Raw genomic sequence first — 22,627 nt, 5'->3', positions numbered from 1 at the left:
ACAATGATACAGTCAGGGGGGTGAGCTGCTGACATAGGTTTGCTCACTGAAGTTAAAATCAGGGCTCCATAAGATTATAAAGTTTGTAACTCTTACAGGACAATGAAATCTTTCAGTATGACAGCTGAAATTGAGTTAGATAAGATGACACTGAAGCAGGTGGCAAAGTATAAAATGGGAAAATGACCCAGAGGTTGATAGGTAACATGACAAAGATAAAGCCTGCTCTTTTGAACTGCAAAAATGAAAGGAGAGCTGGGCGTGTTTTAGTGATTGAATGAATGAATGAATGAATGAATGAATAAAGTCAATGTATCTTGCATAAAGTTAGAGGAATAATCATTTGGAAGTTGTCTATGAAGAGCAAGCCTAAACCAGGTAATGTGAATATATTATTCATGAACTATGTCTTGCTCCTTTTAAAAATCACATAACACTGTGCCCTAAGACTGTCTACACATCAAAAATTACTTGTATACATGTTTTTCTGTGTGGTTTTAGAATTTCCTCCATATACATCCTCTTTGTGTTATGCATATTTCTTCTTTTTTTTTTCTTTTGTACCAGGGATTGAACCCCAGACCATATATATATATATATATATATATATATATATATATATTTCTTTTTTTTTAAGTGCTGGGGATTGAATCCAGGACCTTGTGCATGCAAGGCAAGCACTTTACTAATTGAGCTATATCCCCAGCCCTCCCCAGACCTTTTTACATTTTATTTAGAGACACAGTCTCACTGAATTTCTCAGAGCCTTGCTAAATTGTGGAGGTTGGCATTGAACTCGGGATCCTCCTGCCTCAGTCTCCTGAGCCTCTGAGATTGCAGGTGTGCACCACTATGCCCAGCACATATTTCTTCTTAAGGGCACTCCCAATATTTTGAGTGTTTAGTTGCTATTGTGAATGGGGGATATTTCTCATATAGCTTCCAAACTGATTATTGTGTTCTATTATTGACCTTAAATTAAATTTGTGCTTCTTTGACTTTTCCTTTGAACTTGTTATACCTAACCTTGCAGTTTCCTCATTAGAGTTTAATAAAACTTTAACATATGTTCATTTTATATCTGTATGAGTCAAAATCTTACCCATTTTAAGAAATATTTTAACACTTGCCCTGGATTATTATTGTCTTCTATTATTGAATTAGATTTGATAGGATATCATTTATAGACTTTGCATGTAAATTCAACAAATTAGACATAATATTTTCTTTTGGAGCAGTCTGTCAGGTTTTGGTGTCAAAGTAATGCTGCTTCTAAAACATAAGTTTCCTGGACTAGTAATAGGGGACTGAAGAGGAGGGAGGAAGGATGGAGTAAAGAAGAACAGAGGAATGAATCTGACCTACGTTTTCTATGTATATATATATGAATATTTCACAGTGAATCTCACCATCACGTATATCCACAAGGCATTAACTGAAAAAGAGCAACAACAATGAAAACTAAAAATAAAAAGCACAAAGGTAAATAGAGTAGATGGAAGGGAATGGGTTGCGGGGGGAGCAAGGGAAGGTAAAGTACTGGTGACTGAATTAGAACAAATTATATTCCATGTCTCTATAATTTTGTCAAAATGAATCCCAATGTTATATATAATTAATAAAAACAATAAAAAGGAAGAAAAGATGACTACTAAAAATATATAACTCTGCAACATTTTCAAATCTATAACATTTTTTTTATAGAACTGAATTTAGCTATTCATAGAAAATTTTAGGGAAGGCCCTGATAAAAATATCTGGGCATAAAGTACTGTTCAAAATTTCTCTTCAGGTATTATTTCCAACGTTTCTACTTTTACAAATCCATTTAGTTTTCAATGTCAACAGTTTTTATTAGATATTTTTAAATTTTCTGAGATTTTCAAATTTACTAAGGTACAGTTATAGTCTTTTGAAATTCAAAAACTTTCTTTGTTGTTATATTGCATTTATCATTTAAATTTTATTTATAATTCATCTTTGTTTTCTTGATTAAATTTGCTAGAAGCTTATCTATTTAATTCATTCTCTCTAAAGAGAACTAGCCCTCGGCTTCATACCATATTGAATTCTTATTCATGTAATTTCATTCTTCATTTTTAATAAAATATTTAAGGTTATGAATTTACTTCTGAATCCTGATCTTAAAGTTTTGATATGTCATGATCTCACTTTTATTATTTGTGTTAGTCTGCTAGTGTTTCTTTGAGCTAATAGTAGCATTTAAATGTGTTCTGAAATATTCAAGGAACTGAAGATTTTGTTTAAAACATTGTATATCTATCAAGGCCAATGTGATTTCTTCTTTTAAGAGTTTGCAAAAGTCTTTGTGGCATATGTGGTCATTTTTTAAGAAAATGTTTTCTTAACATTTTAAAATATTATATGTGCTGTCTGTTAAATACATTTTTTGAAATTTATTAGATTGAATTATGTTTTTCAAATCTTTACATATTTGTTTTCAGTATACATTGTCATAGTTAAATTATGTTAAACTCTCCCAGACATTTCCATAATTTTTCTACAGCAAAGTTTTTTTCTTTACATATTCAGATGCCATTTTCTGTGGAAAAAAATGGTTTATAAATACATTATCTTCAAACTGGTTTGTATCTTCTATTAATATAAAATGAATCTCCTGAGAATAACATGATCATATGATTATTATCCCTGATTTTTTTTTCACATAAGAGAAGTGACATGTTCAGATGCCTATTTGGAGAATGGATTGATTGGAAGGAGGTGAGACCAAATGCTGAGAAGCCAGTGGGAAGGCTCTGAAAATAGTTCAGGTGAGAAATCGTGAGTGATTGAATTAATACAAAGGCAGCAGAGAGGATTTTCAGCAGATTAAAGACATCAAGACTTGAAGTTACTTGGACTGCAGGGGGTGAGGAAAGAGAAGAGTTGAGGATACACCTAGGCTCCTGATTTGACCATTATCAAAAAGGCAATATAGGAGGAAGAGCTGGGTTGGCTTTACAGAATAGGCAATTTTCTGAAGTTCCTTCTCTTTATGTTCATTCTCAAAGGATTCAAGCCCAGACCTAAAGCTCAGTATTGGGTCTTTGTCAGTTGATTGCTTACTCAAAGCAAAGCCCTTCTACCTTTGTACAAAACACTAGGATGAATATTCATAAATCACAGGGAAAGCATACTTCTTTTATGTACTAACAGTTCTTCCATAAACTTGAGGGGAAAACAACTTGGACTAAACAAGAAGGAATTAATTTCCTATGCCATGCTCAGGGTAGTCCATGTGAAGGTTAAGTTTTCCACAAGAGGGCAGTATCAGTTCATAAATTATGCATTGAACGCTTCCACCAATAGGGACTGAGGTGGGGGGCGGAAAGGGTAGACAGTGTAGGTTCAGGGAGCCATAGGGCCTGCCACACTATGAAAATCAAAGGCCCTGCTATCGCCAAGGCCATAATTATCACAACTCCTAGGTGACTGATAGTGGCAGATGTTGCTGTGGCAGGGAAAAAGAAGATATGGAGCTTGCCAACGGAGGATGGGTGGGTGAAACATGAAAATCCTCACACTCCTGTGACTGGCTCAGAAGCTACTCTGGATGGTGCCCTTCCAAGTGCTAGTATCTCTACAACCAGCATCTCACAGAGGTATGTATTTCTTGTTCAGGTCTTTACCACCCCTAATGGTTTCCCAGCATATTACACTGCAGTAAGTTAGGTTGCAAAGCATGCCACAGTTCTTATGTGCTCTCCATTTAACAATGTTTGGTTACTCCAGTTATGCTTCCTTTATTCCCTAGGGAAAGGAGTGGAACTGAAATTCCCAGAGAACCCATTATGTGAAAGGCACTTTGTATAAAGTGCCTCATTTAATCATCATAATAATGTCATTATATCAGGAATTACTATTTCCCATGTGACTGTAACAGGAAGTTACGTACATAAGTCTATCAGACTCCAAAACAAAAACTCTTATTAAACGTCCACTCCAACTTCCTCAAAAGACTTGAAACAGAAACACCACATGACCCATCTATACCACTCCTTCATATTTATCCAAAAAATTTAGAATACTATAGGAATATATGCATATTCATATTTATAGCAGCAAAATTAATAATAGCTAAGTTATGGAATCAGCCTAGGTATTGTTCAGAGACTAATGGATAAAGAAAATGTTATATATATATATATATATAGAAAATATATATATATATATATGTGCAGTAGAGTTATATGCAGCCATAAAATATTATGCCATTTGCAAGCAAATGGATAAAACTGGAGAACATCATGTGAAGTGAAATAAGTCAGACTCAGAAAGTCAAGGGTCATATATTTTCTTTCTTATGTGGAAGGTAGAGAGGAAAAAGATAAAAAAAGGATCTCATGAAAACAGAAGAGAGAACAATAGACTAGAGAATGTGCACGGGGAAGGGAGGAGGGAAGGGTAAGGGTCTGAAGTTTATCAAATTATGAGTATGTATGAATGTCACAATTAATTCCATTATTATACATAATTATTATGCACCAGTAAATTTTTTCATAAGCTACCTCTACAATAAATCTCATTTTAAACTTAAATCATGAGCAATCCAACACTAAATCAGTGATAATGTGTATTGTACAGTATATTACTTAGCATGCAACCTCTTATCCAGGTACACACATTTTACATACTTAATTTTACATACTAAGAGGCAATACAATAAATCAATGGGATGCTATATAACCTCCCCTTCTTAACCCCAAATCCTTTCCCCCTAAGTATTGACTCTTCAGGATAAATAATTTTGATATAGGAACATGAGAACAATGGAATAATTGAAGAAAGTTCTTTGTCTAGCTTGGTTGACCCAGGGATTTATGGTCCTGGTCACTGAGATAAAGAACTTGGGTGGATAAGAATATGATGTGTTAGTTTTGAGCATGTTCTTTTTGAAATGCTTTGGAGACACCTAAGTATAAATGTCCAGTTGGAAGTAGATTATCTTATGGGACACAAGAGAGATAGTCATCCACAAGTAGATACAAAGTAAAGCTAGAGAATGGGGTGAGACTATTCACAGTATATTGATGAAGTTAGAAAGGAACTAGGGAAAACACCAGCATTTGAGGGACACTCAGGGGAATGCCAGGTAGTAAAGAGCCTGGTTAAGACATGGACAAAGAGGTAGGAAAAGAATGAAGCACCAGGGTATCTGGAAAGTAAGAATTTCATAAAGGAGGGTAAAATTGAGGAAGTGATAATATCAAATTTCATGTAGAAATCATATTTGATGAAGATTGAAATAATCCATTGACTTTGACGATTTGGAGATAATTTGTGTATTTTGACATAGTTGTTTCAGTGATCTCTGAGGATGGAAAGCTAGATGGCAGTTGGAGAGGTGGAGACAGTGAATATAGACTCTGAGTTTGAGACTAAGTTCGAACAAAAGGAGAAAGATGGGGCAGTAGCAGCCCGAAAGAGAAGTAGGATTACAGGAAGGTGTTTTTAATTTTTTTCTAGTAAAAATAATTAAAATTCTGGAACTTAGGTATTTATGTAGAATAAAGGAAACCATCCAAGACAAAGGGAGAAGGCCAGGCTGGGGTTGTGGCTCAGTGGTAGAGTACTGGCCTAGCATGTGTGAGGCACTGGGTTTGATCCTCAGCACCACATATAAATAAATGAATAAAATAAAGGCATTGTGTTCATCTACAACTAAAAAAAAAGATTAAAAGCAAAATAAAACAAACCAAAGGGAGAAGTCTGAGCTACAGTAATACAACGTAGAGATACAACAGCAAAATGAAAGGCCATGGGACTGGGGATTTGTCTTGGTGGTCAAGTGCTTGGCTAGCATGTACAAAGCCCCAGGTTCAATGCCCAGTATTGAAAAAGAAAATAATAGTCAGATGGAAAAGCTCACTAAAAGGCAGATGCTTTGGCATCAACATAAGGACTGTGTCCAAAAATGTGCTTCCCTTCCTTTTGCTTCCTTCACTGTACTTACCTGGAGTGTCTCCCTTTCTGATGGCTTGTTATTCAAATTCCACCTACCCTTTAGCGCAAAGTCCATGTCCTTTATAGAATCATACCCTATCAATCTGGTCTGAAGTGATCTCTTTTTCTTCTCAACGGCAATTTCTATCTGAACAATCCATTGACATTCACATTCCACCCTGGGAAACCTCCTTTATTACTTTCTTTAAAAATATATTGTTAGGGGATGGGGATATAGCTCAGTTGGTAGGGTGCTAGCCTTACAAGCAAAAGGCCCTGGGTTCAATCCTCAGCACCATTTAAAAAAAAAGGTATTGCTAATCACTTGGTCATATATGTGTCTCTTCTCTGCTTTTAGACTATACAGTCCTCAAGGGCAAGGTTTCTATCTTAGAGTTTGCCACAGTCTTCAGAGTGCCTACCATGAGTGGCAGTAGGGCCTTATTAATATCGTTTATGTCAAAATGAACCCCACAATTATGCACAAGTATAATGCACTTTAAAAAAACCCTCTGACCATAGAAACGAAATGATGTACCCCATTTGTGTACAATGAATCAAAATGCAGTCTGTAAAAAATAAAAAAATAAATAAATAATTTAAAAAAGACCTCTGTTATATGTAGTTGAATAATGGCAACCTATTATGAAAGAGATGGAAAAAAAGCTGGCTTAGGTAGACTCTTAGTGTGTACTGAGCAATTTAGTCCTCTGATTTAAATAGGGAAACTGAGTCTGGCAGAGGCAAAATAAATGTATCTGAAGTGATATAGCTGGTATGTGGCAGCTGCACCAAAGGTTCTTTCTCCTATGCCAATCTGCTTTAGTTGTCCACAAAAGTCTGTCCATGTGATACACCTCTCTCCTTGATGATAATGACAAAGATGTGACTCTACCGAGGCTTTGACACCAACCAAGTATTTCAGTGGCCTCTGCACCTGTACCTTACCTCCTGACAATCAGCTTGAGGATCCGGAAGGAGCCTTTGATGAGGATGAGAGCTTCTTGGCGGGAGCCATACAATGGAGTGCCATTGATATTCACCAGCTCATCACCAGTCCTCATCTTCTGGGACAAGGCTGCCTTGCCTCCATCTTCAATCTGTGTTTCAGAGAACAAAATAGAAAGCAGGTGGTGAGGGGACTTCCTCCCCATGATTCTACTTCCTGGTTCCTCCCAATCTTGGAGCCACAGGAAGGATAGGGGAATGGCTCCAGGCAGCTTCTGGGAGCAGCTGAGTTGATCACAGGCCATTATTTACTGAAGGCAAAACTTGGGTAAACCTTTGAGGAAGGGTTCAACACAGAAATAATGCAATCCCTGCCTGGAGGAATGAACAGTCCATCTGGCAAGACTAAAACTTCTAAGCCAGGCGTGGGGCACAAGCCTATAATCCCAGCAACTCCAGAGGCTGAGGCAGGAAGATCATGAGTTTAAAGCCAGCCTCAGCAACTTAGCATGACCCTAAGCAACTCAGCAAGATCCTATCTGTAAATAAAATATAAAAAAGAGCTGGGGATTTGGCTCCGTGGTTAAGCACCCCTAGGTTCAATCCCCAGTACAAAAAAACAAAAACAAAAACAAAAACAAAACAAAATCCCACTTCTAAAACAGCAAATGACATTTGGAAGGAACCCCACAGTATGGCTAAAGTAGAAACATGGCACTGCAAAATGCACACAAAATTAGAACTAAGTCCTTTCCTGTCTTTGAGAAGGCTTTGAAGTTTGATAAACTTGACTTTAAATTCTGGCCCTACTACTTTGTAGCTGTGTGATCCTAAGCAAGTTACCTAACACCTCTGTGTCTCAATTGCCTCATGTGTAAAGTGTAGATAATAAGAATACCTATGTCACAGAGTGGTTAGTATTGGAAGTGTTTGGGAAGTCCTTAAGAAGTATGATTGCAGATTATTATAATAGGGGGTTGACTAAAGCCCTTGAAGGTGACTCCCCACTCAACATTCTGCAAATGTACTAGAAAATTCAACAGATATGAAGTAGGTATGAACAAAGTAGCTGCTCATTTATCTATGCCTCTTCAAGTGCCTAGCACAGTGCTTCCAGTCCTGACACATGTGGGCATTCAGCAAAAACTGGGAATATGGGTATTTTCTGTTCCACCAGAGCCTACAGATCTTCATCAATCAATCTGGATGAAAAGGTTGTCAAGTCAGTGCCATTAAAAGCAAAACCAGAAGTAATAGTTATTGGGGTAGGAAAAACCAAAGCAGAATGTCCCCAAGATTCCTTGCTATTGCTTATTTTATATGTGACATTCCTTTTAACACAAAGGTGATTCTGCTTATTAGAATATCAATTCCATTCATGGGGAAAGGAGACATATATCTATTAACTCACCCCTCAAGTATTTAATGAATTTTTTATGCATAGAATAACATACAAAGTGCTAGAGATACAGAAATGAACCACACTCATATCTCTTAGCCTCAGAGTTACTGTCTAAAGTTTATGGAGATGGTCAGGTAAAAAAATTTCAAAAAGGAGCTCAATATGATTAAGTCATACAGCCCTTAGGGGAACATATACTTTAAAAGGGCTCATCTTCACTGAAGGTGGGTTTACACTTCTACTCTTGTTCTACTCTTCCTGTCAGTATCCCCAATCTATGTTCACACCCTGTAAGTTAGAATATTGCTGAGTTTTAGGTCAGTCAGCATATGTGTAATTTGGCAGATAAGATCTTCTAAGTGTAGAGAAAAATGTTAATTCAGGATTTTTAAACCCCCATCAAATAAATTGAACTTCTGGGTTAAATCACAGACTTATTTGACCTTTTGATGCTAACCCAACATTTAAAAAAAATTAACCCTTGTCTGAAAAATCATAGGTTGACTAAGTGACATTGAAGACATATTTGAAGACATATATGTATGGCCCAGTTTCCAGTACAAAGATATATGCATACATACACATGTATATGTATATATATGTACATACATATAGATAGATGGATATAAATACACACACCTGAGCCAGATATATATGTAAACACACACATATACACACATGTATATGTGCATATACATATATAGCTTTGTGTGTATATATACATAAATATATCTATACACACAAATACATATATATATCACACACACCTATATATGTATGTATATATGTGTATATGTGTTTTTCTGGCACCTGGGCCACCCCTGGAAACAAAGCATGCCGATATTGGTAAATGTGAAACAACTCTCAGCAAGTTAAATAGGATTATATTCTTATTTCCATTGCCATTATCACTATCACTTCACAGAAACTGCTGCTTGCTGGGGGAAAAAAAGTAAAGGGAAGAGGAAAGCAAAGTGCAGTACTTGAATTTCATAAATTCTATTTGAATGACTCATTACTTTGGCATCCACAGAAGGCCCTCAGCATCAGGCAGAACTTTCAACATGGATCAGCCATTTGAAAGGGCTTCCTGAGGCTAACAAAGAACCGTAAACAGGAGTCTAACTAATGAATGCTAATAGATTTTCCCTGTTGATGTACATTAGCCTTAATTCACTCTACCCATTTTTTTATTCATACAACTCAATTATCCATATGACTGTTACTCATAACAAGTCTTTCCTTCAATATGTATTGATATTAAGTACTGCCTTTGGTTAATTAAGCACTAGGTTACATCAGCAAGATTTCTGTTTATTCTTGGCCAGAAAATGAAAGAGGGAAACCTTTTAAACTAAAAGGCTTAATTATTGCTGCAGCAAAAGCTCAGACAGTTTGCTTTCCCTACTGCCACTTTAGCTGCCACTACCTGAGACCTTGCAGAGATTCATTCTTGAATTATCGCCAGAGGTTGACTGTGCTCCTTTTTCTGCTCCATGGCCCTTCTCAGTCACCAGCAGCATCTTCCTCAGGATGGATATGCTGAGTAGAAATCAGCAAATTTGGGGTGCCCAGCACAATCCCAGAGTACAGAGGATCCAGACCAGGAGTGACACTCCATTTGACTGGAGATCCTCAGGTACTATACCCCAAACTAGCCCTTTTCCAGATATAGGTTATTTACTGAACTGTACAACTGACTCCTTACTCCTCCAGGCTTTTGAGTCCTTTTTTCTTACTCACTAGTCTATCCCCTCCCCGCTCCAGTTATTGTTTGGCCTTCTGACAACTAGTTCTCCAGGTCAATGGCTCAATCACACACTTGTTTATGGAAGACAAAGCAGATGTTCATGTCTCTAACAAGGAAAAATAAAGAAAGGGAAGAGAGAACAAATGGCAGGGGAAGAGGGAGGAAGAAAAGACATATAAATATAGATAAAGATATGGATATAGATACTGATATAGATATTTCTATAAAAGGTTTTATTTTCCCCTGCCCACCACTCTTTAACTCTGGCTGAGGCCCAGGAAAGGTGTGAATCATCACACTTATTGAAATTAACATACCCTGCTTGTAGGACTGTGTAACATCATATGATGCTGTCAGTTCAGTAAGGCTGGTCAATTTTCCAGCCCCTCCTAAATCAAACCTTCAGGGTGGCTATCCTGTTTCATTTGAAGTGCTGTGAATTCTCAAATTAGACCCAGATGCACTGGATTGTCAGTATAAACACATATCACAAAACTCAATGTAAACAATGGTTAACGTTTGCATCATTTTGTATTATCCAAGTGATCACTGGGCTAGCAGTGAGTGGCCCAAGTAAATGAAAATTGATTGCATTGAGGGCACAGAACCAAAAGCCAGATGGTGTCTGGAAAGCTGGGAAGAGCTCATTGACCTTGGACAAGTCCCTTTCTACTCTTGCAGCCTCTCCTACCCTGGTAAAACACAGGGGCCTGGCTAGATGATCTCTTGGGGTTCTGACAGCTCTATGCCTTTGCAGTTCTGACATTCAGTGACCTGTGAACAGTTAGCAAAGTCATGCATTATCCTTCTGCTGACACAGATAATCCGGGATTTTCTCCCCATTGTACTTTGCTTTTACCCGTGTTTCGCTCCTAGAAAACTGACTAATTAACATCCATCTCTCAACTCCCCTAGGTCTTTATCCATTGTTTCAGAGTGGTCCACCAAGTTTGGAACATTTAATAAGGCATGGTTGGGACAATGACAGAAAAAGATTCCTGAAGCTCCATTTTGTCCTAATGAGCTGGTGATTTGGAAATTTTTGATGGGTCTTCAATGAAGCATGAAGTACTGTGATGGCTGTCAACAAAGTGACAAGTTGGCCCCTTGAGAGTAACGGCAAAGAAAAATGGGCTTAACAGCATTTACTGGCTTGTTAGTAGCTTTTATTTTATCAGATACAAGCAAATACTTTCCTGGGTCTTTAGAACAGCCTCAGAAGATATGCAAAAGGAAAGGAAAGAAATATCAGATCAGGTTTAAATTTTTAAAAATGCTTTTAGTACAAGGAACACCAGTTGCAACAATAAAAAAGCAGGTATTTAATAGTTATTACACTAGTTTAAGAGCAGCATTAAAAATCAGTGACGTGGGGCTGGGATTGTAACTCAGTGGTAGAGCACTTGCCACTCATGTGTGAAGCCCTGAGTTTGATCCTCAGCACCACATAAAAATAAATAAAGGTATTGTGTGCATCTACAGCTAAAAAAATACTTACAAAATCAATGACATGATTTTGATACCTCTGCTTCCTACTAGAAATTTATTAGAAAAAGAAGGAATCAACTGAAACTTTTTGGGTCACTTTTCAGAGGCTCTGACCAAATTACCAGCCCTAATACCTACCTCTACAAGCTTGTATGTAGTGTAAAAATGCAAATAACATAACTGTTAATTGATGTATTTTTTGGCATATAGAAAATGTTCACGGAGAGTATTGCAGATCTATTACTTAAAAAGTGTGTGCATGTGTGTTGTGTGTGTGTGTGTGTGTGTGTGTCCTCTGAATGCCTTTTAGCATCTTTGAAAGATTTTCAAGTTTTTAATGATGTTATAAATATGTGTTCAGCAATTTGATCTTTTCTGGGAAATCAATGAGGAGAAAATGTAGAGATAGGGATAAACTGGTTTGGGGAAGTTTAACTGTTAGGAAATAGAATCATGAAAGAATGGATAAAGACCTTGCTCTTCCAGAAATTTAGTGGGAAATCTTGAGTTGAACCATAGACTGGGGCGGGGGTCATCTGTTTCTGATCTATCCTGTCCATCTGTTGGTATATCTTAGAATCTCTTCATGCTAAGAGAGATTAATCAGGGTGCCCTGAGCAGGGGAGATACGGGCTTTTAAACCTCTGCAATCTCCTTGCCATGGTTTTCAACACTCTGATTCCAGGTTGTAGACACCAGCTGCCGTAACTTGTCTCTCTCAGCAACTCCCTCCCTTAAAAATTCCTCTCAAATTTCCAAAGCAGTCTAGGTTTTAAAAAACCCCCAAGAAGCTCTGTTGCTCCTAATCTTCCCTACTTTACTCTAGCTCCCCAAAAGGCAAAACAGAAAAACAAATACCTCTTAAATAAATGAGAATTCAAAAATAATAGCCAATTAAAAAGATGTAAGTAGGCCTAGATCAAAGCAGTAATCCTGTATGTGGATAGAGTGAGGAGGTAGACACTGAAGGAGAAGCCATTCTTCCCTCTACCAGCTAAGGAGAAGATACCCAAATCCTACAAGGAGATGCCCTAGAGTAGAAAGCTCTAGGGATCAGTCCAAAGGACTCCCCTGCCCTAGAGCCTTTAGAATCTTACATTGCCCCACAGCATGACCTATCTGCACAGACAACACCTTCCTCTCCAGCTGCTTAATCACCATCTAGTTTACTAATCCTCACAACAAAGGCCCTCAAAGCTCTGAATCATTAAATTTCCCTGGGGATTAGCCCAAGTCAAATTCTAAGCATCTTTGCCAAAAATTCAATCAACCCAAAGTCAAGCTCAGCTCTAGGAATTTGGTGATGAGGGGAAGGGAGTCAAAAGCACTGTCCCTAAGTCAGCAACCAAAGGCAAGTCTGTCTTTGCTCCTACTAAATCACATAGTCCTGCTGTCTCCATAAGCCAGGTAAGGGGACACAAGAGTAAATGCAAAGCTTCTTTTATGGTTCACAGTCGTGCTTACTGGGGTCCTGTTTATATTTTGTCAACCTAGCCATTTGTTTACCCTGAAGTCTTCTGCTGATATTAATATTATCAGTGCTTGTTACAAATGTTAGTATTTGGTGGTTTAGGATAATAGTTTCCATAGCAGGGTGCATATATTCCAGGCTGTGCACATGATCCACTGGCACTTGTTTATAAAAAAAAATCAACTACACTTAGTAAAGTTTAGTAACTATTAGTAAATATTTGTTATCATTAGAATTAAATTGTATCATCCATAAATAAAATTATATATATTATATATAATATATAATATAATATCCCTAATATATAATATATATATGTTTTATATATATATATTAGGAATACATGTTCATATTAAAAACATTTTCACTGATATAAACTTAAACTAAAAAATTGGCCAGGTCATAGACCAAAATGAGAGGGCTAAAACCATAATGCTTTTAATTATTTAATTTTTGGCACTGGGGATTGAACTCAGGGGTGCTTTACCACTGAGCTACAACCCTGCCCCATTTTATTTGTTTATTATATTTTTGAGACAGTGTCTCACTAAGTTACTGAGGGCCTCACTAAGTTGCTGAGGCTGGCCTGGAACTTGCAATCCTCCTGCCTCAGCCTCCTGGGTTGCTGGGATTACAGGTTCGAGTCAACACACCTGACCCCAATAATATTTTCAGAGGAAAACATAGCAGCATATCTTAGTGACCTTGAGGTTGGACAGAGATTTCTTGGGCCAGATGCAAAAGATAGTAACCTTAAAAAATTTGTTGGTTCATCCAAACAAAAAATCTTCATTAAAGTTGTCAATAAAAACAGTGATAACTGGGCACAGTGGTGCATGCCTGTAATCCCAGCTACTTGGGAGGCTGAGGCAGGATGACTAGCAGGTTCAAGGACAGACTAGGCATCTTAGAGAGACCCTGTCATGATTTTGATTTTTTTTGTATCAGAGATTGAACCCAGGAGTGCTTAACCACTGAGCCATATCCCCAGTCCTTTTTATTGTTTTTTGTTTTCTTTTGTTTTTAATTTTGAGATGGAGTCTTGCTAAATTGCTGAGGCTGGCTTTGAACTTGAGATCTTTCTGCCTCAGGCTCCCAAATTACTGAGATTATAGCCATGTGCCAACACACCCAGCATTCATGAATTTTTTAAAAAAATTAAAAAGGGCTGGGGATTATAGCTCAGTGGTAGAGAACTTGCCTAGGATATATGAGTACCTGTATTCCATGTCCAGCACCACAGACACACCAAAAAATGAAAAGTCAAGCCACAGAACAGGAAAATATTCATAATAAATTATCTGACAAAAGACTTAGAATATGAAAAGAACTACAAATCAATAAGAGAAAGACCAATAGCCAATTAACAGTTGGCAGAAGACTTGAACAAGCACTCCATAAAGAAGGTAGCCAAATGCTCAATAAGCATATGAAAAGATGCTCAATACAATTTTTCATCAAGGAAAGGCAATTTTAAATCATAGTAAAATATCACTACCTATCCACCAAAACGCCTAAAATTACAAAGAGTGAAAATACAAAGTACTGGCAAGAATATAAAGCAATTTGAACTCTGTGTTGTTGGCAGGAATGTATAATTATACAACAACTCTGGACTGTATACCTTCTCCCAGATTCAGCAATTCCACACCTTGGGATACCCAAGAGAAAGAAGTGCACATGTCTAAAAAAGATTTGCTTGTACCTAGCAGCTTTATTTATAATAGACAAAAAGTAGGAATAACCCAAATGTTCATCAAAATATACATGTACACAAAGTGGTATACATACTATACAGTGATAAAAAGAACAAGATATTGATACATGCAACAAAATGCACGACACTCTAAAATATGTTGCCAGGTATAGTAGTGTGCACCTGTAATCCCAGCAACTTGGGAGGCTGAGGCAAGAGGATAAATAGTTCAAGGCCAGCCTCAGCATGTTAGCGAGGCACTAAGCAATTTAGCAAGACCCTGTCTGAAAATACAAAATAAAAAGAGTTAGGGATGTGGCTCAGTGGTTAAGCACCCCTGAGTTCAATTCCTTGTACCAAAAAAGAAATAATTTAAAAATAAATGAAGAAAATATTATGTTGACCAGAAAAGACAAGACTATAGTATGATTCCATATTGTAAGAAGATCAAGAACAGAAACAATCTGATGGTGAAAAAGGTGAAAAGTGGTTAACTAGGAAGAGGGTATACTAATTGGAAAGGCACATGAGGAATTTTTCTGGGGATGCTGGAAATGTTAGACATGTTTGCTGATTATATGGGAATATACATATAATCAGCAAAAACTTCATTGAGATCTGTGCATTTTACTGTTTATAAATTATTTCTAAATTGAAGAAAGAATTTTAAAAACAAAGATCTCTATACTGTTTGGATTATATTTCTGCAAGGCAAAATATTTCTCTTCAAGATAAGCCTCCACAATAGGACTCTCACTGTTCCTCTCTGCTTTGATACAGTGTTCATCCGCCCCTCCCCCCAAGGTGGATGCTTTCAGTAGGAAGTGAAAATGAAGATCAACACTTCATGTTCTTCACCTGCCAACCAGTAATGGTCAAAAGTTTTGTTTTGTTTTGAATCTCTGACCACTCTCTATCTTGACATATCCTAAACACAGAATCAGTCCTCGCCCCATGTTGGAGCCATGTATGCAGCTCTTCTTGTCCATTGCACGTACAGCTCTTTCTTATGGTCTCCAGAGTTCCTGACACCCAATCCTAAAAGCTGAACTTCATCAGGTCATTGCCATTCGACCAACTAGCTCTTCCCCAGGCATCATTACTGTCCCCTTATTGCCTGTGCTTCTTGAATGTCAAATAACATAAGCCCTTTAGTGTTACAAGTGACCAAAGAACTTTACAAAGCTGATGTGATAGTGGGGGTTCAGGGTGGACTGGGGTGGAAGAAAGCAGAGGAAAGGAGACGGCAGAATGCTAGGATCTTTGCTCCTGACTTCCAGAGGCAGTTGTTAGCAACGTAGTTGACTAGAAGCAACCATGATATGCTCCTCTGCATAGCATTAAACGAGTCTAGAGCAAACCAGAAAGCCCATGATGCCCTCTTAGCATGAGGACAGCACTGTATGCTGACATAGTGGGTGAGCCTAGGGGGCTGAAAGAGCAACAATCTCTTACAAACCATCCAATATAACAACACTGTGGGCTGGGAATGTAGCTCATTCTTGAGTGGCCCCTGCAGAGCCCTGGATTTCATCCCCTGCACGCGCACATGTGCACGCACACACACACACACACACACACACACACACACACACAGCCCAGAAAAAAAAAATCCCGTAAAGAGGACATATCAATTCACTGGCATTTTTGAACTGTGCATAATGCCCAAATTAAAACAAGAATGCGTGTTAAATCCCACCGGATTACTAGAGAGAGATGGAAGTAATACTGCTTGGATTAATATAATCTTTATTTCTCCAGTATCAACCCATTGTTGATTTGAAAACTATTTTTCAAGTTGATCAAAACCGTCTTTTTAATTTGCCAGTTGGCTGTGAATGAGTTAGATACAGCCTTCCAGCCCAAGAGGATGTGATTAACTATCTGGAATCTGAACTATCCCAAAGCCAGGTTCACTGAATAACTCATTGCTGGTTCCCTGAAGCCATTTATTTATAACCCATTATGCAAAAGTGCACATATCCAACATTAGTCACTTCTGACTGGAAAAGGACCAATGCACTGCACACCCTTCAGGGGAAGGAAAAAAGGCTGCCTCTGGAAACCACTAGCCTGCTCTGTTGCCTAGAAACTGCTTGTCCACCTTACTAGGTACCCATGTCCCTCTACCAGATGTGGATGAAGGGAGATGAGGCTTGATTTCTATTTCCCAGAGCTGGGCACCCACATTCTAGTCCAGGAACATTGTTTGCCCCTGACCAGGCCCATTTACCACAATAAGGATTTGAATCTCTGGTCTTCACTTAGCTCCTGACCAGTGGAAAATGAAAAAGAAAAGAGCCATTTGACTTCCTCCCATTCTTCGGAATGACTAATACCAAAGCAAACAGCTCCCACAGAAATAACCTAACAAGGCATATATGTATGTTGCAAAGACAATAACAATTAATGTCTTTACTGATCCCAGGGCAGATCCACCTTGAAATTAAATGGCCACAGTTGCTGCTGCTTTCACATTGTGTTGCAAATCTGGGAACAAGTGAGCCATACTACTGTCTGCTCCAAGAATCCTGTTCACATGGTGACAGAGAAATGGAGCACCATCTCTTTCCTGCTCAGCAAGATGTGTCAACAACATAAAACAAAACTGAGCTTCCACAAATGAATAGAGCTGGGGGGAGGGATAGAATGCACTCCATTGTTTATATGTGGTAATGGGGGGATAGGGACTTTTAAAACAGAGATCATTTTCCCCTTCCAATGCCATGATTAGCTTGAGAAACAAATGAAGGAGGGCTGATGGGCATTTGAGTTCAAGACCTGGGTGAGCAGTGCAGAAGCCATTCAGAAATGTATCAGACTTTGTTTTTTAGGTTAAGTCTGGGTGAAAAGAGAGAACCAGATTTTTAACTCCTGTCTTGCTCACTCTCACTTCCCTAATCTCAAACACAAAAGTGGAGCCCTGCTCCTCCTCGTAGGATGGTTGATTCCCTCTGACAGCAGACTTCACAAAAGTTGGCAGTGAGAGTGTTCTTGACAGCAACATCACTCTGGTGCTTTTCCTCATCCACCAAATTTTCTCCAGCTCTCTCTAAACACCACTCCTCTGTATGTGTTTTCTACCTCTGCCTCTCTTTTGAGCTTGCCCTTTTTTTCTATGCTGGTATGGAACCCAGGGTCTCGTACAGGCTAGGTAAGCATTCTACCACTGAGCCACACCCCCAGCCCTAAACTTGCCTTCTCTACCTCATCCTACTCCCCGGAGACACCTCTGTCCCCTCCCCTGCCTCTAGTCCCTCTCCCTAGGTTTCCTATGGGCAGGCTTCAACCTCCCCTCTCATTACGATCTAGCACTCATGTTCACTAATTAAATCAGACGGGTCAAAGAATGATTCTTGCAATGTAAATAGCAGCAGATCAGAAGCTCTACATGATCTGGCCATGCATGCCTCATTGACCTCCTTTCACATAATCCTCCACCTCTACACCCCCACCCTCCACACACTGTAGTCATATTGAAATTTCTGTTCTTCAGAAAGGTCAAGTCCATCTCCTTCTCAGGACCTTTGCACTTGCTATTCTCAGAGGTGAGAACATTCTTCTTCAAGATTCTTATAGTTCAGTTTATCATTCATGTTTCACCTTAAATCTTGCCTCACCTGACTTTCTCTCTTTTCCCCATCCTTGTCCCCTTCACTCTCCATCATATTACATCCATCATAAAATGTATCACCATTTTGTATGATCTTGCTTATTTCTACATATGTTTACTTTCTCTCAGGATACTTAAATTGTAATGGGGGAGATAGTCATCATCTTTTCATAGCTCTATCACTGGTATCCAGGGAAAAATATCTGTACTGAGCACACAGTAGTTGCTCAGTAAACATCTGTTGAAATTAGAAGGGATCACAGAATATTAACCTATTTTTTTGCTTGATTCTGGACAAATAACATGATTTTCACTTTGTTGATAAAATCAATGAGTTCAGAAATGTTACACAACTGGCTCAAAATAGAGCAATTATTAGGTCTGTGCAGCTGTGACAAAGCTGTTCAGTTTCCCATATATTGCTCTTCATGATCCTTAACTAGCAATGCAAAGAACTTCTTGCAGAAGAGTCACCTTAATGTTTTTTAAAAGTACTGTTATTATTGGCTCAGAATATTCTACAGTAATTATCCTTAAGCTAAATATGCTCTTCTTATCAGAGGATGCCCAGAGGTAAATATTAGACTCTTAATTTGGTAGAAGGAATGAAGCCTTTAAGGAAACTTAGGTGCATGGCAATAATACCTTGTGCCCAGATATGATTCTCCTTAGTTTTTAACATTCCAAGTCTTAGGAAGTTAATTTAAAACACACACAAGCCCTTACAAACAGACCATGAATACTGGGAGATTTAACTACTCCCAGCAGCTGGGAATTCACAAAGTAACATCTACTCCACCTTCCTGTGTACAGACATTACAACAGGCCCTTTCAGTCTACCATCCCTGAAAACTTTAAGAGCAAATCCAGACGATGGGCATAAACCAGATTCTAAATTGATTGAGTGTTTAGCCAGTTCCCTCAGACCCCTAAAAAAGTGTGGGGGTGTGTGTCAAGGGGGACCTTCACCAGTGTTTGAACAAGAGTTTGCCCTGACCTTACTTCTTGAGACTACAATTCCTTTCTTAAAGGCCATTGATTGACTGGATTTAGAGTTTATACCTTCATGATTTAGTGTTTATACCTTTGTGAGGCTTTCCATATAAACAAATTCACAAGTCAGAAAAAAAAAATCCTTTGTCATGCCAGGTTTCCTGATTTGGGGTTTGGAAAATATGGTCACCACAGCACAGTTGAAACAAAAATAGTCTAAATATCTGTAGTGTGCATTCAGCACTAATGGACAATAAGTGATAGTGAAGTTTTGTCAGGTCTGATTCAGATTACCTGTGGCTGCTGTGAATTATATGGAATTACACCGAGTTTAATGGTTCTCTGGCAATTTGCCTTGGCCCAGAGCCAAGGCAGCTAATGCTTCAATCAAAATGCTCTCTCTACCCCCACCCCAAGACAATTTCTGTTCCTAAGTCTGAGTGTATCTGTGATGAAGCCTTCAATGACACTCTCATACAAATACCAAAGTCCCCCCACCCCAACCACCGAGGTCTCTTTCTCTTCCTTCTTTATGGCCGGGTGTATTAACTGCTCCTGTAGCTTTGCTGAGACAAACTGCCTGGCTAGCCATCATGAAGAGAAGAGCTTTTAAGTTTTGATTAAAACAGAAGAGCCAAAAGTGAAAAAATGAAAACAGGACAAATATCAGTGGGCCCTATTTCTTTCATCAGCAGTGCCATCAGTTAATCCAATTCATCTTGATCTGCAGGGACTCTGGACCCACCCTGCAGCTCCACAGAGGTAAGACAGCAGCCCTCCTGAGAAGGAATGCATTCCCCTCCATGGGCAGGTAAACTGACTAAGACAATCCCATTGCACACAGAGTTATACCCTCCTCCCGTTTTAGGAACCCAACTAGCCCTGAGGCTGGGATTCTGCCACAGCTTGCTGGCATCGCTTACACAGGGTTAGGACAGTGGAAAAAGGCCAAGTGCACAAACAAAGGCCAGAGAAGTCCTCAGCAAACTTGCAAAAGAGGCATGCGCAACTGTGAGATGGGATCAGTTCTGGCCAGCTCTCTCTCTCTCATCAATCCCTGTTCACCCCTGTCCCCCTCAATCTCTCCTAAAAACTTCCAGAGGCACCTCAGCAATAGCACCTCCTGCTCTTTGACTAAGGTGATTCCTAAGATCCTTTGTCCCACTGATTCCAAAGTCCCATTTACTGGCTCCACTGGGGAGAAAACTCATTTTAAGAGACTAGCTGCCATCGAACCAGCAGGAGGGAAGGGCAGAAACCACAGGATTCCTACTCTGCACTGATTGCCACTAACTCATTTCAGCTGCTAAGGGGAGGCCCTGTTGGGGGAGCCGGGAGAGGAAATGGGTTCCATGTACAGTCCACTTTAAATTGCTCACAATTGCATGCTCGAAAATAGTCTCCACTAAACATTTAGCATGCCCATTAGCGCAAGCCATAAAGCTTTAGGCTTTGCTGCACAGTTCGCCCAGATTGCCTGAGCTGCTTCCCTATGGCAAAGATGATTAAACGGTTGGCAAGTCAGATACACACAGGAAGGATAAAGGAGCCGCAAGGATGGTTAAACCTGGACCCAGGAAAGATGGTTTAATATGACTTTTAAGCACATAAAGGACTTAGAGGGTAAGAACCAGCTGTTCTCAATTTTGATTGAAAGCAGAGAAAAGGCAAAGAAATTGGAATTGCAACGAGAGGGACTGATGTTAGCAAGAAGGAAGAACTTCCTGCCAAGGATAGTAGGTACATATTAGACGGAGTGGTAGGTCAATGAAGGTTATGGTATTTCTTTCTTTGGAGTGGCTCTTCTGCCTGGGCTATGTCTGTGTGGTCCTTCCAGAGGGTGGGGGAAGGAGGAAAGAGTGGCAGTTAGAGGTCCAATTCAGGCCCTCTCAGCGCCCAGAATCTCTTTGGAACATTCAAGCATCTGTGAAAAGTATCAGTGAGACACAAAGAAAGAAGAAACAAGCAGCTTGCTGCTGATCTCAAACGTTAAAATTCACCCCAGCTCTCTATCCTTCTCTATGAGACAAGGTTTTGCCATGGTCCCCACAATCTCAAGAAAGAAAGTGAAGACTTGCTTTTGGCTCCCCCAGGTCCCTAAGCCATGCATATGGGAACAATATTTCCTGAACCCAAAAGCAGGGCATGGTCTGACAATTATATTTATGGGGACAAGAGGATAGAATATGTGAAATCAGAGCTGTCCTGGGAAATCTGGGACGTATGGTATTCATAGCCACATATTATCTTTTTCTGAGGGTCCCAACACAGGAGGGAGTTAATTAAAACTGTGCCATGTGGTTTGGGGCCTGGGTTCTTTCCTTGTCTACACCAAGATCAGTCAGGACTATGAAAAGCTAGGGCCATAATAAGCCCAATACAAACTGAAATTCCTTTTGTACAAGTTGGAGAAAGAGGTAGTCTATGTGTCCTTCCTAGCATTCCCCCAACTCTTAAATGTTGCAGTAGCTAAGGGGCATTGTTCTTTCTTACCACAAATGTCGCCATAGGTTATAGAGGGGAAGAAATGTGATCAGATTCAAAGGATTCCATTCATTCACTTTTTTCTTAAGGCAGTGGTTCTTAAACCATAGTACCTGGACCAACAGTATTAGCATTTCCTGGAAGTTTTTTAGAAATGTAAATTATCAGGACCCACTTTAGTCCTACTGAATCACAAACTCTTGGGGTGGGGCCAGTCACCTGTGTTTTAATCCTTCCAGGTGATTCTACTAAGTGCCAAGTGTTAAAATCCTTGGATTAGATGTCTACCTGGTAATGTTCACATTGCCAACCAGCAATGCCACTAAATGAAAGATCAAAATCACAGGTATATTTGGTAAGGGCAGGCATTCTCCCATCATTATCTCTGCCAACTCAGCCTACAATGTCTCTCACTATCCCTGGATCATGGAATCATCTGACTTGTACTGCATACCAAATTATAGTTTGCCCTCCATAGCTACAGGTCCCATATCGGTGGATAATTTGGAGAGAGCTGGGGATGTGGTTCAGCAGGAGAGCACTTGCCTAGCATGCATGAAGTCCTGGGTTCAATACCCAGTACTGCAAATAATAATTTGTGGGCAGGGGGAGGTACAGACTTTCCCCTTGTCATTACTACCTAAACAATATAACAACTACATAGCATTTACAATGTACTAGGTATTATAAGTAATCTAGAGATGATTTAAAGTACATGGGAGGATGTGCATAGGTTACATGCAAATACTACTCCATTTTGTATAAAGAGACATGAGTATCTGTGGATTTTGGTATCTGTGTGGGGTTGGTGGGGGCGG

General features: G+C 39.1%; 1 protein-coding gene across 1 annotated transcript in view; it reads right to left on the bottom strand.

Annotated features, from left to right (window-relative positions):
- Positions 1–22,627, bottom strand: part of Shroom4 (shroom family member 4) — a 212,137-nt gene that overhangs the window by 95,751 nt on the left and 93,759 nt on the right. Inside the window, 1 exon segment of the mRNA XM_047538070.1 lies at positions 6,913–7,064. Within this exon segment, the coding sequence (XP_047394026.1) occupies positions 6,913–7,064 (152 nt within the window).

This window comes from Sciurus carolinensis, unplaced genomic scaffold (genome assembly GCF_902686445.1).
Source record: "Sciurus carolinensis unplaced genomic scaffold, mSciCar1.2, whole genome shotgun sequence".
Classification (NCBI taxonomy): Eukaryota; Metazoa; Chordata; class Mammalia; order Rodentia; family Sciuridae; genus Sciurus; species Sciurus carolinensis.
Note: the sequence above shows the minus strand (reverse complement) of the source record. Positions and strands in the feature narration are given on the sequence as shown.